At 42.5% G+C, this 17686-nt stretch overlaps 1 protein-coding gene across 7 annotated transcripts in view; it reads left to right on the forward strand.

Annotated features, from left to right (window-relative positions):
• The window catches only part of kmt2e (lysine (K)-specific methyltransferase 2E), a 38019-nt gene extending 24845 nt beyond the window's left edge, over positions 1-13174 (forward strand). For 2 of the 7 annotated variants that reach the window (XM_079870202.1, XM_079870206.1), the window contains 20 exons: positions 225-364; positions 1126-1304; positions 1913-1951; positions 2060-2260; positions 2367-2497; positions 2582-2809; positions 3102-3354; positions 4197-4295; positions 5876-5947; positions 6410-6589; positions 7184-7510; positions 7599-7898; positions 8107-8260; positions 8352-8578; positions 9262-9318; positions 9414-9878; positions 10050-10279; positions 10483-10565; positions 11664-11746; positions 11846-13174. In XM_079870202.1, coding sequence (XP_079726328.1) covers positions 225-364; positions 1126-1304; positions 1913-1951; positions 2060-2260; positions 2367-2497; positions 2582-2809; positions 3102-3354; positions 4197-4295; positions 5876-5947; positions 6410-6589; positions 7184-7510; positions 7599-7898; positions 8107-8260; positions 8352-8578; positions 9262-9318; positions 9414-9878; positions 10050-10279; positions 10483-10565; positions 11664-11746; positions 11846-12895 — 4498 coding nt within the window. In that variant the 3' untranslated portion in view covers positions 12896-13174. The remainder of the gene's footprint in view (positions 1-224; positions 365-1125; positions 1305-1912; positions 1952-2059; positions 2261-2366; positions 2498-2581; positions 2810-3101; positions 3355-4196; positions 4296-5875; positions 5948-6409; positions 6590-7183; positions 7511-7598; positions 7899-8106; positions 8261-8351; positions 8579-9261; positions 9319-9413; positions 9879-10049; positions 10280-10482; positions 10566-11663; positions 11747-11845) is intronic. The other 5 variants (XM_079870203.1, XM_079870207.1, XM_079870205.1 and 2 more) reach the window with 3 other exon arrangements.
• Positions 13175-17686: the final 4512 nt, after the last annotated feature.

Genomic DNA, 17686 nt, shown 5'->3' on the forward strand with positions numbered 1-17686 from the left:
TTTGCTGAGTTCAGATCACATTCTTTGTTTGAGATTAGTGCTGTCAACAAGACATTTAAAAGTGCTGGGAATTCTGTGTGTAGATGAAAACTGTTGTTGATACACGTTCAGGCAGTTGATCGAATGTTTGAATAGTGAGATCTGTCAGTCACTTTGTTCACAGTCAGATAATACCAAAAGAGAGTAACTTCTCACCCGTATCTTTCTTTGGCTTTGTGTGTTAGTGTGTGGCAGCACATAGACTGCATGGGGATCGACCGGCAGCACATTCCCGAGACCTACCTGTGTGAGCGCTGTCAGCCACGCACCCTGGACCGAGAGCACGCCATCCTACTGCAAACCAGGAAGAGAGAGAACATGTCTGGTGAGTTTTCACAAAAACAAACACACCTACAGACACGTTCAACCTCTCCCACAGAAACAATGCCACTACTGCTTTTTCCCACAGTTCAGCTGTAGACAAAGCATCTTTAGAGTCTGATGACTTGCACTGTATATAAACACTATATGGATACATGATCACATGAGCCTTTGTTTATGAAATATAAACCTGACCCTCCTTAAATCTTTACAGGCAATTCTATAAGAAGCTCTCCTGTAGTGGTGTCAATCATTACTAGATATTTAGTAAGCTCTCCAACTCTAATGCCACCTGCTGGAGATGGTTGGCCAAAACAACTGCAGTTAGATTCAATGTCAAACTGCTTTGAGGGCAATAGTGTCTGGTCAAACTAGTGCTGGGCGGTAAACTGGTTTCAGTTTTGCGAACGATATGTATTTTTAAAATACCGCATTACTAAATTGTTAGTTTTATGAATTGATTTGCTTACCACCATTTTTAAAAGTAAATTTGTATTTGTCCTTACAATGTTTTATATTCTCTGTACTTCTGACAGTAAAATAAGCCACAATAAAGGAAAATAAACATGATTTGCCGTTAAACTGACAGAATCTTAAAAAATACCATGATCATCAAAAAAAAAAAAAAAAAACCTGTTTGACTAGCACTAGTTCAGACAGGCATTATTTTATAATTAAGGTTGAGGGTTAAATGTCAATGGTACTATGATGGTTTAGGGGTTGGATTTGGTATACAAACTCATATACTGGGTGTCATTGTTGCAGACGGGGACACCAGTGCTACAGAAAGTGGGGATGAGGTTCCACTAGAGCTGTACACAGCGTTTCAGCACACCCCCACCAGCATAACGCTCACAACAGCACGTCTCGGCCACAAACAGACTGAAAAGAAACGAAAGAAGAGCGGAGAAAAGGAGCCCCAGGCTACAGCCAGGGCCAAGAAGGTCTGAATCACACAACCAACACTTTTAGCATAAACAAGCAACTGTAATTTTAATTTTATTTATTTAATTGTCTTATTTGATAAGGATCTATAGTGAGAAGTGTACTAACTATATATGTACTGACTAAATTGTGGTATACACAACCATTCATAATTTTGGAGTCAGTGAGATTTTTTTTGAAAATGTTTTTGAAAAGTTTTACATCAGCATTTATTTAATCAAAAATACAAGTAAAAGAGTAATTGTTAAATATTATTACAAATTTAAATCACTCTTTTCTATTTGTATATATTTTAAAATGTAATTTATTCCTGTCATTACTCCAGTCTTCAGTGTCACATGATCCTTCAGAAATCATTCTAATATGGTGATTTGATACTCAAGAAACATTGTAACACAAATGTCTATACTGTCACTTTTAATCAATGTATTGCATACTTGTTGAATAATTTTGACCCCAAACTTTTAAACCGTAGTCAATTTTAAATATGTCAAATTTAGCCCTGTCCTGTATCTGTGTCTAATTGAATATCACCGAATATCATGTAATTTCAGTGGGTTACTACACTTGTTTTAAAGTCTGATATCGGCTTGTTTCTGTCTTTCAGTCATTCCGTGAAGGCTCTAGAAAATCATCTAGAGTGAAGGTGGGTGCTCTACAGCTGATAAAATACAACTCACAAATAGCTATTAAAATGTGTGTTACAGATGCTTAGGCTGCATGTTTACCATCTTGTGCATATGTGCGTCCTCAGGGCTCAGCTCCAGAGTGTGAGCCGACAGATCCTCCCTCTCTTTGGGAGAATAAGATGAAGTCCTGGATGGAGCGCTATGAGGAAGCCAGCAGTAACCAGTACAGTGAAGAAGTGCAGCTACTGCTAAGAGTCAAAGAAGCCAGAGACGGCAAAACGCTAGCCTACAATACACACACCGCAGCCTTCAAACCACCTGTAGAGGTATTATAAACTCACAAATACAAATTCTACCACAATATTGGTCCGTTTTTTGGTGCGTTGTGTGTGGCCTTGTTCAACAAAATCACTCTGATTTTTTTCCTCTCAGAGTCACGTACAGAAGAACAAGCGCATTCTGAAGGCTGCGCGGGACTTGGCTGCCGATTCGCTCATAATCGAGTACAGAGGGAAGGTCATGCTACGACAACAGTTTGAGGCCAATGGCTACTTCTTTAAGAGGTATTGAAAGGCCACGTTGTGCCTCTGAACGTTTATTTTATATTCTGCTGTGTATTTTTGTTTATGCTGTTGTTTTGTTCGCAGGCCATACCCTTTTGTATTGTTCTACTCTAAGTTTGACGGTTTGGAAATGTGCGTGGACGCACGGAGCTTCGGGAATGAGGCCCGGTTCATCCGTCGCTCCTGCACCCCCAATGCTGAGGTGCGGCACGTGATCGAGGACGGCATGCTGCATTTATACATTTACTCTCTGAGGTCCATCTCCAAGGGGAGCGAGATCACCATTGGCTTTGATTATGACTACAGCAGCTGGTAAGCACACGTGCCAAGGCTGAGTATCACCTATTACCTTGTGTAATGACACTTCTACCTGGAATATTTAGCTGCTTTTCCACCGTCGGGCTAAACTGCTCTCGTTGCTTAACTGTTCCACCCTGTGCCAATCCAGCCCAGAAATACGGCCTTACTGTTTTTATAACCGTTCAGCTTGTAAAGAATCAGTTCTTCATTCTGTTTGGTCCACTGTGGCAAAGCATCAAACATTATTTAAAATTTACTGTTCACACTTTTCCTCTGTTTCTTTTTTCCATGTCTTGTTTTGTAGTAAATATAAGGTGGACTGTGCGTGTTTGAAAGGCAATCCGGAATGCCCTGTGCTCAAGCATAACTTGGAACCCACGGAGAATCTGGGCTCTAGCACACGACGGCGTTGCCGCAAGGACAAAGAGCCTCCGCGGGACGAGAGCGGACAGAACCAGAACCTCACGATGGACTGTGATGGGTCCAAGGGGAAAACGCTCAATGACGGCAAACCGAGAAAACTCTCTCCTCTCCGGCTCTCCATATCTAACAATCAGGTACGATAGACCTGCACAATGCTGTTAGTGAAATCAATCTCATACATATCCTCAAAAGTTTAAATGAAAATCTACACACCTGTCTTCATCCATGAAAGGTACTGCAAGGTTCTAGGAGAAGAATTTGATGTTTTCAATATGCTTTCAAACTAAAAATCTTAGAAGCATTAAATAATATTAATGTTATATTAATGTTTTTATAAAAAGGTATTATTAGTTATTAACTGAGAAAATCTAGTTTTTTGTAATCTATTCGGCGTCCCTGGGTTGGCTGAGAGTCTGGGTGGGGGGGTCCCGTCATCTATAAAGGTCGAAAAACCCTTTATGTTTGCATGTAAAAAAAATTATCCTTGTGTATTAATCTGTGCATGATTCTTTCTTTGGATATTTTCAGACATTCTAATGGTCTGTTTACTCATCCACATCTCCTTTCTGGCCTTAACTACAGTGTCTGATCACCAGAAAACATATTTCCTCATTGTTTTGCTCTTATGTTCCTATATTTCAATGGTGGCGGATGGCAGAATATTAAATCTTGCTTGTTTGCCACGCTGTGAAAGCGTGAAAAAATCCACACTCGTAACTCCCTGCCATCCTGGTGCTCGTAAGACCGTAAATTTCAGGACATCCTGGAAGAGTTGTCCACAATGCTGACATAAATCCGCTCTGATCTGTTTAGTAGATGCACAGATTCCCTTAAGTACAATATGATCCGCCTGACCCAAGATCTCGGCCACAATTTGGGCTTGAATCGACCCTTCCCACACTTTCTCTCCCTCTCTAATGCTCCTCTCCTGGTCTGTAGCCAGGCGATGATAAAGGCCCCTCTCCCCCTCTTGCAGGATCCTGAGTTAATAGAGGATCTAGAAGAGAAAACCTCCGTTAGCAATGAAGTAGAGATGGAGTCAGAGGAGCAGATTGCAGAAAGGAGGAGGAAGATGGTAAGTGCTTCCAGGGGAAAATGACAGCTATGGCAAACACGGTCGCCATGGAAACGCTACTGCCCTCACCCCCACCCTGTCTTTTTCCCCTCCTCGTTCTGCCTCCCAGGTCTGTGTGGTGATTTGGGCAGCTCCCAGAATGCTCCACCATTCCTTTCTTCCCCCCTCCACCCCCTATAAACCTCCTGCTAATATTGCTGCTGCCGCCACCGCTTCTCTGTTCCTGTCGCTGTGTAGTTTAACCTCCTGGAGGGTAACACGAGGGCACTCATCCTTGTTGCTTTGTCTTTCTTTTTCATTCTTCATCTTTTATGGAGCCTATTTGGTTTCCACGATGGGACGTTAAGAACTAGACCATGTATTTCTTCTGCAATCATCTCTTTCCTCTGACTAAATGTCAAGACCATGTTAGTAGTGAGAGATCATGCTTAACTGGAATATTGGCGTGTTTGAAATTCTGAAATTACTTGAGCACAATGCATGTCATTAATAGTTGATTTTAGATGTTAACGTAGAACCCACTTTTGTGGTATTCCCCTAAATATTTGTTCTTCAGTCAAAATTATGTTAAAAGCACGTTTACTACCATTTATGTGTAATCAAGTATCTATTCAAAACCGCTTCCTACCAAAATTCAACAATCCTGAACAAAAAAAACTTTACGTTCAAAATATGTTAGGGTATAAATTACAAAGTCAACACAACTGTAAAGTTGCAAAGATCCTAACAGGGAATAGTTTTACTTAATGAAACTTAATTTTAACCCTAGTAATGCACAGACCAACGTGCATGGAGCTGTCTGGTTGTGTTATCGCTTTGGCTGTTGGTTACATAGTAGCTTGTGATCAACCTTAGAGAGTGTAGTAACTCTCTCACTTAACATGTATGTTTTATGTGAATGTTTTGATGTGGCCATTACTGTGTGTGGTGTTTTGTTGTTTGCTTGCCGTGAATGGTTAAAGGGAGATGGGAAAATGTGTGAAAAACAGGCTCTGAACATTAAGAAGTTGGCAGCAACTGCTGGAATATTTAGGAAAATAAAACTGACAACCAATCCTGAAATTCCATTAACATAAAAATGCAGGAAATAGCTCATTTCTATAAACAACGTTGTGTTATCTGGATAAATTAATAGTGACTGCTGCATTATTTGTGGAAATTCCCTAAGCTTTCATTTTTTTTTCCTGCTGCAACAGGACAAATCTTAAATCTTAAAATCTTATTTGAGTCCTTTACTAACTTGAGTAGTTCAAACAGAATGTATTTTGCAGCAGACACTTCCAAAAGACCACATTGAATTTTTGTTCCCACCAGTCTAGTTTGTTGGTGAGGAAATTATCTCGCCCCCCGTTTCAGACGTTAGGGATTTTTGCTTAAAGACTGGAGCATTGTCAATTCTTCCAGCCCAGAAACCGGCAACCTTTCGGTGGTATGCCCATACTGAAGCTCTAAACCCCAACCACACTACCCATGCAATAAGAACTAGGCTGATACGTATGAGTGTGTGCATGGGGGTGTGAGCAAGCTGGAGGCCTGTGTGTGTTTAAACCCTGATGGCTGTCTCTTTCGGCACCATTCAGGGCAGCCCGGCAGAGGAGTCCCATCGTCACAGCGCAGGGGCTTCCTGCTGCAGAGCTCTGAGAAACAAGGAGGTAAACCTACCCCTTCATATCCTGAACAACCCCCAACCCAACCCACTCCCCTGCCTGTTACTGTACAGGAGAACCCACACACTAACCCCACTGTCCTGTGCTCACTGACCCCATGCTGAGACTGAAGTCCAGGCATGCGACCCTCAGTCACTCAACATGGCCCACCTGAAGACACCCTCGTGTGGTATTTGTTGCCGATCTTTTTGGTAGGACATGAGAGAGTACAGAAACTGTCACACACACACACATACATGCCACCTCTCACACCCTGGGGGTGTCTTATATTTCCTCTTGAGTAGAAGAGAAGTGTCCCATTTCTCTCTTTTCCCGCCTTTGCTGCTGGCTATGGCCTGCTGATTGCACTAAGTGGCTAGCTGGGTTCCCAACTGTCAGCCAGAAAATAGACTCAGCCTTTCTCTGTTGTCTTCTTTCCTCCTTTCTTTCTGTCTGTCAATCATGTAGACACGTGAAGAGAGGAAGATGGAGGCCATTCTGCAGGCGTTTGCTCGTATGGAGAAGAGAGAAAAGCGGAGGGAGCAAGCGTTGGAGAGGATCGGCACTAAAGGGGAGATTGGTGGACGCAGCGACATTAAGGAAGAGCCCCCTACTACACCTGAGGCTGAACCTCCTGTCCTGTTACAGGTACGTAACCTTCAATGATGCACACATGCAAGAATTGCTAAATCCATGGTGCGTTTTCTTGTACAACTGAATCTGACTAGCTTGACATTGAGTCACACGAACAGCAGTTACTTGATAAACCACGTCATTTACTTTTGGAACTTTTAAAGTTATATCCATTTATTTGAACTAAAATAAAGTAAAAACAATAATATTGTGAAATATTAGTACAATTTAAAATAACTGTTTTCTATTTTAAAATGTTATTCATTTGTGTGATGGCAAATATGAGTTTTCACATTTCTTGGTATCAATGTTGAAAACGATTGTATCACAGTACTCTTTCAGAACTCTTTGATGTATAGAAACTTACATTTTAAAAGAACAGCTTTTGATTAATATAGAATTTTTTTTTTAACATTATAAATGTCTTCACTGTCCCTTTTGATAAGTTTAATGCGTCCTTGCTGAATAGAAGTATTTATTTCTTTCAACAACAAAAAAATTAAACCCAAACTGTTGAACTGTAGTGTATGTAAGGAAATGATCTTTTTTGTGTGTTTATTCCTCCTAATTGTAAGTATTCAAACAATCGTTCATTGTTTTGACCTTTAGCCCATGCTAGAGGTAGTAAAGGAGGAACCTGGTCTGAAGCCAGCAAAGGTGAGCCGTAACAAACAGAGAAAAAGCTTCTCGCGGAACCGCACTCACATCGGACAGCAGAGGCGGCGAACGCGCACGGTCAGCGCCTGCTCCGACTTGCCACCTAATTCCCCTGGTGAGGCTTTAGAGCCCTTAACAGCAGAGACTCTTGATGGAGAGATGCCCTCGGCCCCTGAGGTTGAAGCTCCCCCGCCACATGCCCCTGACACCAGCCCACCACACAGCGGCTCACCCGCCCCAGCTTGCCGCAGTGGACAGAAGTACCCCAAAACTAAAAAGGTAGAATTCCTCCCCATTAGCTTCCATAAAATGCATGTCACAGCTGTCTGTTGTGAGTTTTATAACTGCGTATTCTCTTTCCCAACAGCACTTAGTGAGTGAATGGATGGGTGTTGATAAACAGGAGCAGGGAGCTTCGCGGACCCCGGAACCTCCGCCTGAGAGGCCGTTGCGGATCAGTAGTGATCCTGAGGTCTTGGCCACACAGCTGAACTCTTTACCGGGCATGGCCTGCAGCTCACATGTCTACAGCACGCCCAAACACTACGTCCGCTTCTCCTCTCCTTTTCTAGCCAACCGCAGCCCCAGCACTCCCGGAGTGCCCACGGGACGGCGACGCTCGAGAGAAATGCCCGAAACACCACCTACCACTGGCTCCTGCAAGAAGGTAAAATTGCTGCATTAAACAGAGATGTCTGCAAGTAACATTGATATTGCTCATCATTGATTTTTGCCTCTCGAAAGATAAAATAGTCACCTGGTGGATGATATTAAAAAAAAATCTAATTTCAGCTCAGACCCACATTAATATTCACATTGAAGCGTTTATATTCAGGCTAGCAAGTTTCTGGTCTAACTCCATATGTTTTGTGTAGCGTTGGCTGAAGCAAGCTTTAGAAGAGGAGGGTTCCACCAGCCCAGGTGGAGGGTGCCCTTCTTTGCTGATGCCTAGTGAGAGCCCTCTCAGCCCCTCTATAAACGGCGAGTCCTACAGCCCTCTACCCCTCAACGGCAGTTGCTCTCTACCAGGTTGGTCAGCAGTCATTGTCCAACTGAAAGTTCATTGTCTTAAAGCTTGTCTAAAGCCGTTTTCAATCTTACTCTGTCTGTGTGCTTGCAGAATTGCCTACCCCATTGAAGAAAAGACGCTTATGTCCGCTCGATCCCTGTATGTCGGAGACTTCCACCCCATACGGGTCTCCTTGTGCCACCCCAACCCGAACAGAGTCGACAGATGCACCAGGCACACCCCTGCTGCTAGCCACGCCTCCTCGACCACGACCAGAGGAACTCAGTACTGAGCCCTCAACACCCTTGCAGATTCCCAACCACCCTCTGCCACAAGAGGTAAGACCACATCTGCAAAGTTGTTGACTTTAAGTGACCAGTGTTGTTGCTGTAGATATGCCTGAAATTTCAATTTCTCGATGGAAATTTATAGAATGAATATAATTCTGTACTTAAAATATACTTAAAATATTTAATTATTAGAAATTGCTGTTTGTGAGTGTAATCTCTGTAAAACGATACTTTAAAAAAAAATTTAATTAAAGCCTTGTGGACAGTGCTCTGGCATATAGCACAGTAGCGTTTTGAGCAACCCAAGTTAAAGTCCCAGCTCGAGGTCCTTTTTCTGATCCTGTTCCCCTCTCTCCTCCCATTGCTTTCTGTCTCCTCTGCACTGTTCTTTCCCCCCCCAAAAAAAGCCAAAAAGCCACAAATATAACTTAAGAAGAATCCTAATCTAGTTATTGTGAGTGAGAAGTAGTGAAAATGTTTTGCCCAATATTTAATAAAAATGATTACCAAAATATTGATAACAAAAACCTTATGGATTATGCAATGACAAAGCTGTTAATAGTTTATTGAACTGACACAAGAGGGCACTAACACTTTTGCTATTCACCAAGTGGGCACAGTTATTAGCAGTGGTGATGGTCATAAAATTATTGGTCACTTCTGGCCAATTGATTTGAGGCATTATTTTGGTGAAAGGCAACAAAATGATCAAGAAATCTCTAAATCTTCAGAGTGAGTCGTCTATGGATAGCTCTCCAGATGGTAGCCGGAGGCCCAGTACACAAGATGTGAGTTCACTACTTAAAGATCCTACACCTGCTACAGAAGTGTTTTGCTGCATTTTTCATCACCACATCTAACACATTTTGTTGTCTTTTGTCAGGTCGAGCGACCTCCTTCGCTGTTGGCATCTCCCACCGTGAGAAATGCGGGCTCTGATTCGGCTCCACAGGAGTCTACAAAATCTATGGGGTCTCTGAGTCCTCAGCCCTCCCATGCTGAGCCCCAGGATGCTGTAGTAGATGAAGGCATCGAGGTTGATGGTGGTGGTTCAGAAGCTGCCTCGGCACCTGAGACGCCATCCTCCTCTTACCCTCCTTGGATGAAGAGTCCAGACCGAGGTGGCCTCTCGTTTTCTCCAGTGAACTCTAATCTGAGAGACCTCACCCCTTCTCACACCTTGGAGATGGGGGCGTATAGGCCAGATTCAACCTCCGCTGGCCCCTTCAGTGAAGCGGCACCCTTCTATCCCTGCAATGAGGAAGCAAGTGGCGTGACCTTTACCCGCTCATTGAGTGGGGAGGGTGCAGGGGAGGGAGGCACTGCAAAGAACCCACAGAAGAAAAAGGTCTGTGTTGATGTATAAATGTAAAATGATTTGTTTTTCTTTTTCCAAATTCTTTATCTGGTAATCTCATCTGAAGAAACAACTGAAAATTTCAAATTTATTTGTCAAAATATGATGTATGCCATTTATTCAAGTAATTAATTTACTGTACCAATATTCATGTGTTGTTAGGTCTCTCTCCTGGAGTACAGGAAACGTCAGCGTGAGGCACGGCGAAGCGGCTCCAAGGGAGAGTGTGGATCACCTGTTTCCACAGCGCCACCAGTAGACATTTTCCCTGTCGCTGTGGAGATGCCCTTTGAGCCACCTGTTCTCCCAGCAACACCAACCCCCAAGACCCCTCAGCCTAGCGAGGAGTCAGACGCTCAGCCTCAGGGGGAGAGAGATGGAGAAGGCCAGTGGTACGTCCCTAAAGAATTTCTGTTCCTTGACAATGAGCTCTTAGCCTGCATTAGCATAAACTCAATTTCACTACAGATTTGTTTGGATTAAAACTTTATCAAGAAATCAGGCTGTATTTTGACTTCTCTATGGAGATATGGAAAAAAGTCCAGCAAATGCTGCAGTTCAGAATTAATAAAAAATTATAACATTTAATTTACAGGACATCTTCCACTTCAGTAGAGCAGGCCAGAGAGCGAAGCTACCACAGGGCCTTGCTGTTGAGTGACCATCGTAAGGATGCAGGTAAGAACAACCTTGGAAATAATGTTGGATTGTGATTTCCAGGTTTGGAGAACTCGTGGTAGTTGATTTGTGCTTATAGGTGAAAGTGCGATAATTCTGATGAAATGTTAAAATTTCTCAAAAGACAATCATTGTGATTTTATAATTTTGAGCAAAATAATAACGATTATTAATTTAACCATTATGCAGCAAGACAAAAATGTGACAACTAGACTAAATTCTCCAGACATTTAGTCGATTAAACAAAAACAGAACAAGGTCGATAAAAATTTGATAACTAAATAGAACATTTCACACACAAAAAAAGCTGATGAAATTATCAGTTCTGCAGACTTCAGTTCCAACCCTGCCTATAATTTTCACGTGACTCTGAACCCTGTGATTTGCTGGTTCAGTTGTGTTTAGCCGCGTTTCCATCGAAATTACCCGGAACAGGAACTTTTTTACCAGGAACTTTTTTACCCCAGTCCTGTTGCTAGCCGCATTTCCACCACGGTCTAAAGTACCGTGAAGATGAGGCAAATAGTCCGGTGACGTAGGACTGCGTGGGACTTTACAGTTCCCACTGGAATTCATCCTCTTAATTTAAGGTTAACAAAGCCCGAACCTCGTCGTCGGTCCATCGGTCGTATTTTTTAAACTCCATTGTTGATTCGAATAGCAGACGACTGTTTCTGCACGCACCGGTGGTGTTTCCTGTGGTGGCAACGCGGCTTTTGATTGGGATTGGGGTCTGCAGGATGGTAGCTTTCCAAGAACAGGGTTGGAGACCCTTGGTGTATCCAATAATAATTCCAGGGGTGTCTAATCCTGCTTCTGGAAGACCACTTTCCTGCAGAGTTTAACTCCAACCTTAATTAAACACTAAAACAGGTGATCAATGTCTTGAGGAATACTATAAACTTCCAGGCAGGTGTGCCGGAGCAGGTTGGAGCTAAACTTTGTAAGAACATGTCCCTCCAGGAGCAAGACACCACTTAGTTATCCCAAACGATTGAAGAAATCATGGAAATGCCTTGATCAAAAGGTGTGGGAACAATGGTAATATCTTCTGTAGTCTTTCATTGAATTAAAATACCTACTTTGTCTCGTTTTCAGACAGTGGGGAGTCAGAGGGTGGTGACTCCCAGGTGAAGGAATGTCCTTCTCCTAAGAGCTGCAAGAGCCCATCAGCACATGCAGTAAGAGTTTGCTTCTCTCAATACAATATTCTATTTTGGCAACATTAGAATTTTCAACCAGCAATTTGATGTTATCATAAACCTTTTTATTATTTACAGCCTTGTTCTCCAGCACCCCAGACTGTGTCTCGGCCATCCAAGGAGGAAGATGTTGAAGCACAGCCTCGTGGTCCTGCTCAGCCTCAGGCACTGTCCGTCCAGCAGTCCAGCACCAAGAGTCCGAGCTCCAAACCAGCCACTCTGACGCCCAGCAAGCTCCACTGCGGCCCCTCCAACACCTCGCAGAGTCACTACGCTGGACCTTCGCTCATGCACTCTCCCAAAGCGCAACCCCAAGGTTCACCTTACCGTGGTCAGCGAACATTCCTGACGGCTCAGCCTCAGAACCAGCCTCAACCCCAGGCTACGTCTGTCCCGGCCACTTTCCCTCAGTATAACCCCCAAAATGCCCCACCTCCACCCCCTCCTCCTCCTCCCCCAGCTCCGCCCACCTCTGCTCCCTACTTCCCCACTCAGCCTCCCGCTGCTGCTGCACCGTTCCCTGCGTTCAAGCCTACTGTGGCCTCACCCTTTCCTCCCGGTTCCCAACCTCTCCTGCAGCCCCATCATGCATTGCATTACCAAAGTAGTGCTGCCCCTCCCCCACCACCCCCTCCTCCCCCTCCCCACCCGCAGCCTGGCCCCACCTTGCTGCATGTCAATCTGCAACCTCCTTCGATGCAGCAGCATCAACTCCTCCTGACCTCCGCCCCACCCCCACCTCCTCCTCCACCTCCTCCTCAGGGACAGAGTTCCCAGCAGCCTCAACCTAATAGTGGCACGCTCCTGTCAATCAAACAAGGACCACACCCGCCCCTTCCACCCCCTCCCCCTGCTCCATCCAGTAACGCACCACACCCTTTTCAGAACATTGGTGGCTTTCAAACCACTCTACTACACCAGTCTGCACCAGCCAACCCCTCAGTAACCCCTTCCACCTATCAACAAACTGTACTACCCCCTCCGCCTCCACCACCTCCTCAACAAACTCCTCCCACACAGACCCCGCCCAATTCGAGTGTCTCGCAGATCGCTGGCGGTAACAGAGGACCTACCCCTTCATCTGCTCCTTTCCACAGCGCCGGCTACTTGGGCACAGGATGGCACTGATCACACCTACTTAACCCCGCCCCTAGACGAACTCTCTCAGAGAGGGGCGGAGCTACATCGTGTAACATAGGCAACACAGCACCACTGTAAATATTTTCTATGTACCTTTTCACAAAGGATAATGGAAACCGGTGGGGGGGGGGAAAGGGTACATTTTAAAAAGAAAAACAAGAAATGCAGAACTGTAAAAGTAGACTTTGTGTAAAAGATGATGGTTAATGAACCCTGGTGCTCATCACTTACCCAGAATCCCCCACACCTCTCTCCTTCCCATAACCTTGTACTGCCATCCTGTCTTTTCCAGACGTCTTTTTTTACTTTTAATGTTTTTATTCATTTTAATCGCCTTTTCTGGTCTCTTCCTGTTGGATCCTTCCTCTATCCTCCCAGCGCAATGCAATGCAATGGGACATTCCAGTTTCCTCCTTAGCTTTCCCTACTCTTCCCGTCTCTCACTGTTTTTTCACTCATCAGTTATTTGTTTTATCTAGTGGCTCATTATATAGCAAAAAGGTTTTGTATAGAGAAAAAATACAGAATTATTATTTTTTTTATTCCTCCATGTAACAAAAATATCTGTGCACCGCTGCAGAAATTCAGAGGAGACCTTTCCGATAGGCCGCTTCACTGCCCAGGAGACTGCACTTGTGTGAATGAGCGAGTCTGTGTGCATGAGTGTCTGTTTTTAAGCGGAAGGGAGCGTGTATGCTTGCATGCCGCCCGCATCCGTGTGCATATTTGAACAGCACGCGAGAGGCGGAAGGCAAATAAGACACAGACAGATGCGTGCTGTTCTCTGTGGCAGCTTTAGAAAGAGAGGTCCTTCCTGTAGGGGTAAGCGGTTTATTTTTGAATATCAATGGTTATTTGTAGAAAGTGTAATTTAATGTATAGGTGGTTACTCCAGCTTTCTCCAGAAACAGTTGTAAATATTGGCTTCTTTTCTTTTCTATGCTTGTATAATTCGCTCCCATCCCCATTTTGGAATATGGTTGTAAATACAAGCGCTCTTGACAAAAACGCTGAATGTTTCTGTGACTGTAGCACTATTTTTATTTCTTCCTCTCTGGTTTATTTTTTTTTACTGTTTGTGTGTGAGTGTATGTGTGTGTGAAGGACAGAGGCTCACAGACACAGCACTGGTTGGCTATTTTCATGGTTCATTATAATAAATCACTGTAATGACAGTTTTATACCAATTAAATCGTCTTGTGTTTTACTGGGTTGGGAAACTGGGGTGTTTATATGTCCCTAATGGGAGTTTTCTTTCACCATGAAGGTCTCGGGATGAAGAGATGCTGCATGCAATGAAGGTTTGAAGATCAGTCTGCTGTTGCTGAGACTTTTCTAAAGGTTTCTATTTATTGACCACTATTGATGTTTGGCATTGAAAATCTAAACCTAAAGTTGTTGTTTTTTGCCATTATCCTCTGATAGATGCTTCAAATAAACTGTTTTTGCTTAGATCAAGCAGAACAAAGGCAAAGAGGTAGTATGACCAGTCAAGCAGAGTTAAGAAGCCCAATCGGAATGAAGAAGGAAAGATTACATGACCAATCGGAACAAAGGCAGAGAGGTTAGAAGACCAATCAACATCAAGCTAGAGATTAATAACATTGTGCACAACTTTGTTGTCTTGCTAAGGTTTGCCATGGTGTGAAGATTGAGCAGCTTTCAGGTCAGTATTATCTAGGGTCAGTGCTCTAATAGATTTAGGGGAGTCCCCAAGGTATTTTTATTTTAGTAAAAATAAATGACAAGTTTGTTTTGGATACAGTAAATTTCATGAATTATGTGATTGATGTTTATTTTTAGGCTAGTTGTCATGTCATCTTTCTACTGTATTTATCCATTCCATGTTGGGGATTTTGTATTCCCTACCTTATTGGAAACATTAGGCTTACTTTTTCCTTATTAATGAACATCCCTATGCTCCTGAGAGGTGTTTAGATGAGTATAAAAATATGTGCTGCACACTTTCCTCTCAATAATAAACAAAAATGACAGCAGTGAGAAAACTGCAGTTAAGACAACATCTGATCATTGCGATGTGGATGTTTGCACAAACTCTGTAAAGTCACGTCACGTTTATTTATACAGCACTTTATACAATATATCGCTTTAGACCAAACAGCTTTACAATATTAAACACGTGGCACATGCACAGATAAACTCCGAGTGGTGCTTAAGCACCTCCCCTTTTCGTCTCTGACTAGATAGTGCTCTTTTTGAAAGACATTTTTTATTTTAATTTAAATTTGGCCCATGGAAAACTGCATTTAAAGGAAGGGTAGGCAATTTCGGAGAGGGTAGCAATAGCAAACTAGCTTTAAAAGCACAAGATCCCACCCTCCCTTCAGAGCGCTCTGCAAAGCCACACCTTCAAAACACATGAATGCGCACAGCAGAGCAGAGTCTGCAAAGCGCCACGAGACGGTGTAAAATTACCTCATGTCTCAAAGCACATAACATTACAATAATAATGAACGTAAACAACTTAGAGAGCTCAGACTGAAACCACCTGACTGCTGCAGATTCAGCATTGATAGTGTTGCAGTAGAACATCACGGGTTGCCATCTTGTAATAGCGGTTATGGTGTGAACGCAGCATAAGCTCATTGTTTTGGTTCAGGAGGAACCATTTAAGGCAGCTACTGTTTGTTTGTGGCGCTCTGTGACTGGCTGTCTACAACTTTGCATAGCCTTACGGAACAAGCTGATGAAGTGTGATGTCTGTGGGAGCAGGTGCGCGGAGGTATGGAAATACATACATTGACAGGCAGGTCAGACATCCTATTATTGCATTCAGACCGATTGCAACGATTGGAGGAAAAAAATTGGTCCTGAGACTTCCAAAAATATATGTAATTTTTTTTATATTTAGACCACTTTGATCATTAATTGCTATCAGGATGTGAAGAGAGTTTCAACCAGTATAACATAGTGTTAATGAAAAACATTGCCTGCCCCACCTTTTAAGTTATAATTCTGCGAGACTGCACAAGCCCCTGTTCCTACCCCTCTTCTATATCACGCAAGTTGAGCAGAGTAGCATTCACGTCTCATTGATCTGCATTTACTGGTGACAGACATGTAATGATAGTTTTTTTAGTTTTTTTTTTACCTAAAGCCTTCGGCATTGTTTGTCAGTGCTGTCAAATTAAACCACGATTAAAATATCTACATAGTGCCAGCCTAAATTAGGCAATAGCCCCCCATTAAGCTTAACCACAAGCATTGAGCAGGGTCAGAAATGCCACCATAATAAATAAAAAAGCCCAGAAAATTCAAGATATGAGTTGTCACTGTACAAGATTTTGTCTTTTATATCACATGATATAGTTAAGCAATATCACACCAGGAAAAAGTGCTGTTTTCCCGAATATCACGCGATTGCAAATGTAATATTAATTTTAATACAACAGTTCATAAACAATAAGTTGATATTCATTTACATTTTTAAACACAGTAATGTCAATTTTGACTGTTTATGCTCTATTTGACCAATGATATTAGTTCCAAACAAAGCAGAAAAGTTCTGTCTCCCTGTTTCTTTCCTTGCCAGTTTGAAAGAATCGTGAATTAATGATTCTTTGACTCGCTTATTAAGACTTGCCACCACGTACTGGGTTTAGTTTTATATAAATGTATCATATATAGAAAAATATCAGTTTTTCCAACATTTCATATAGGCCTACAAAATTTTACATTTAAAACACCAATCTCATAACATTTCTCATGCAACTGTAATTGCAGTGTAAATACATCTAAATAATAATAGTATAATAAATAGTCATTTCTGTCAGTAATGCACAACATTGATTTTGCTCGTTTACCAATTCCAGCATAATGCCAACAAAGGACATGGTTATTTATTTATTTAAATATGTTCTACAGTATGTAACTAACTTAATTTTTATAGTTATGAAAGGGGTGCCCTTTTTTTCCTGCTTGAGCTCCTGCTCTTCAAAACTTCAGTGCACGGCCCTGCCAGGTGTGTCCAACCCTGCTCCTGAAGAGAGCCAAAAACACACCTAGAAGTTTCTAGTAATCCTGAAGACCTTGATTTGTCTGGTTCAGGTGTGTTCAATTATAACTGGAGCTAAACTCTACAGGACAGGGGCCCTCAAAGAGCAGGATTGGACACCACTGATCTAGTGTGACCAAAATAAGATAAATGCGACTGCTTGTTCTTTACAACAATGCTCAGAATAAAATATCTTTAGCAACACTTGTCTTGACTTTAGTCTGTAGAGGTCAAATCTTTATTCATTAATGTGGGTGAATTGTCTTTAATGAACTTTTATAGCTAATACATTTTAATGGTGTATTTACATCATTTTCTACATACAACATCTGACAAGACAGACACCCAATAAATAAAGCAAAACATCTTTTCTTTCACTTTTCTTACCCCTCAGAACTTCATCCAGTATCATCCAAACTCTTCAGCTGTCCAAGAAGGGAGGAAGTGTGTTGGTGTTTGCTTTTTGAAGCCACATCCTCCAGGTTTTTTCATGACATTTTCTTTTTGATTGGCATTCGTTTATCTTGGTGGGACAGAATGACTATACCAAGAGTACAAAACGGTACCAGCTGAGAACATCATAATTATGGCACACATAACTATACAGCACCAACACTGCCGAGAAGTAAATATTGAATTAGAGACATACAGAAATTCAACATGTACACTCAATACATAATACTTAAAACACTCTCCTACTTCTGTATATACTTGGCTTGTGCACAATTACTAATGGCATAGAAGTCTGCCCCTAATTTTGACAC

The sequence above is a fragment of the Squalius cephalus genome (genome assembly GCF_949319135.1).
Source record: "Squalius cephalus genome assembly, chromosome: 4".
NCBI lineage: Eukaryota > Metazoa > Chordata > Actinopteri > Cypriniformes > Leuciscidae > Squalius > Squalius cephalus.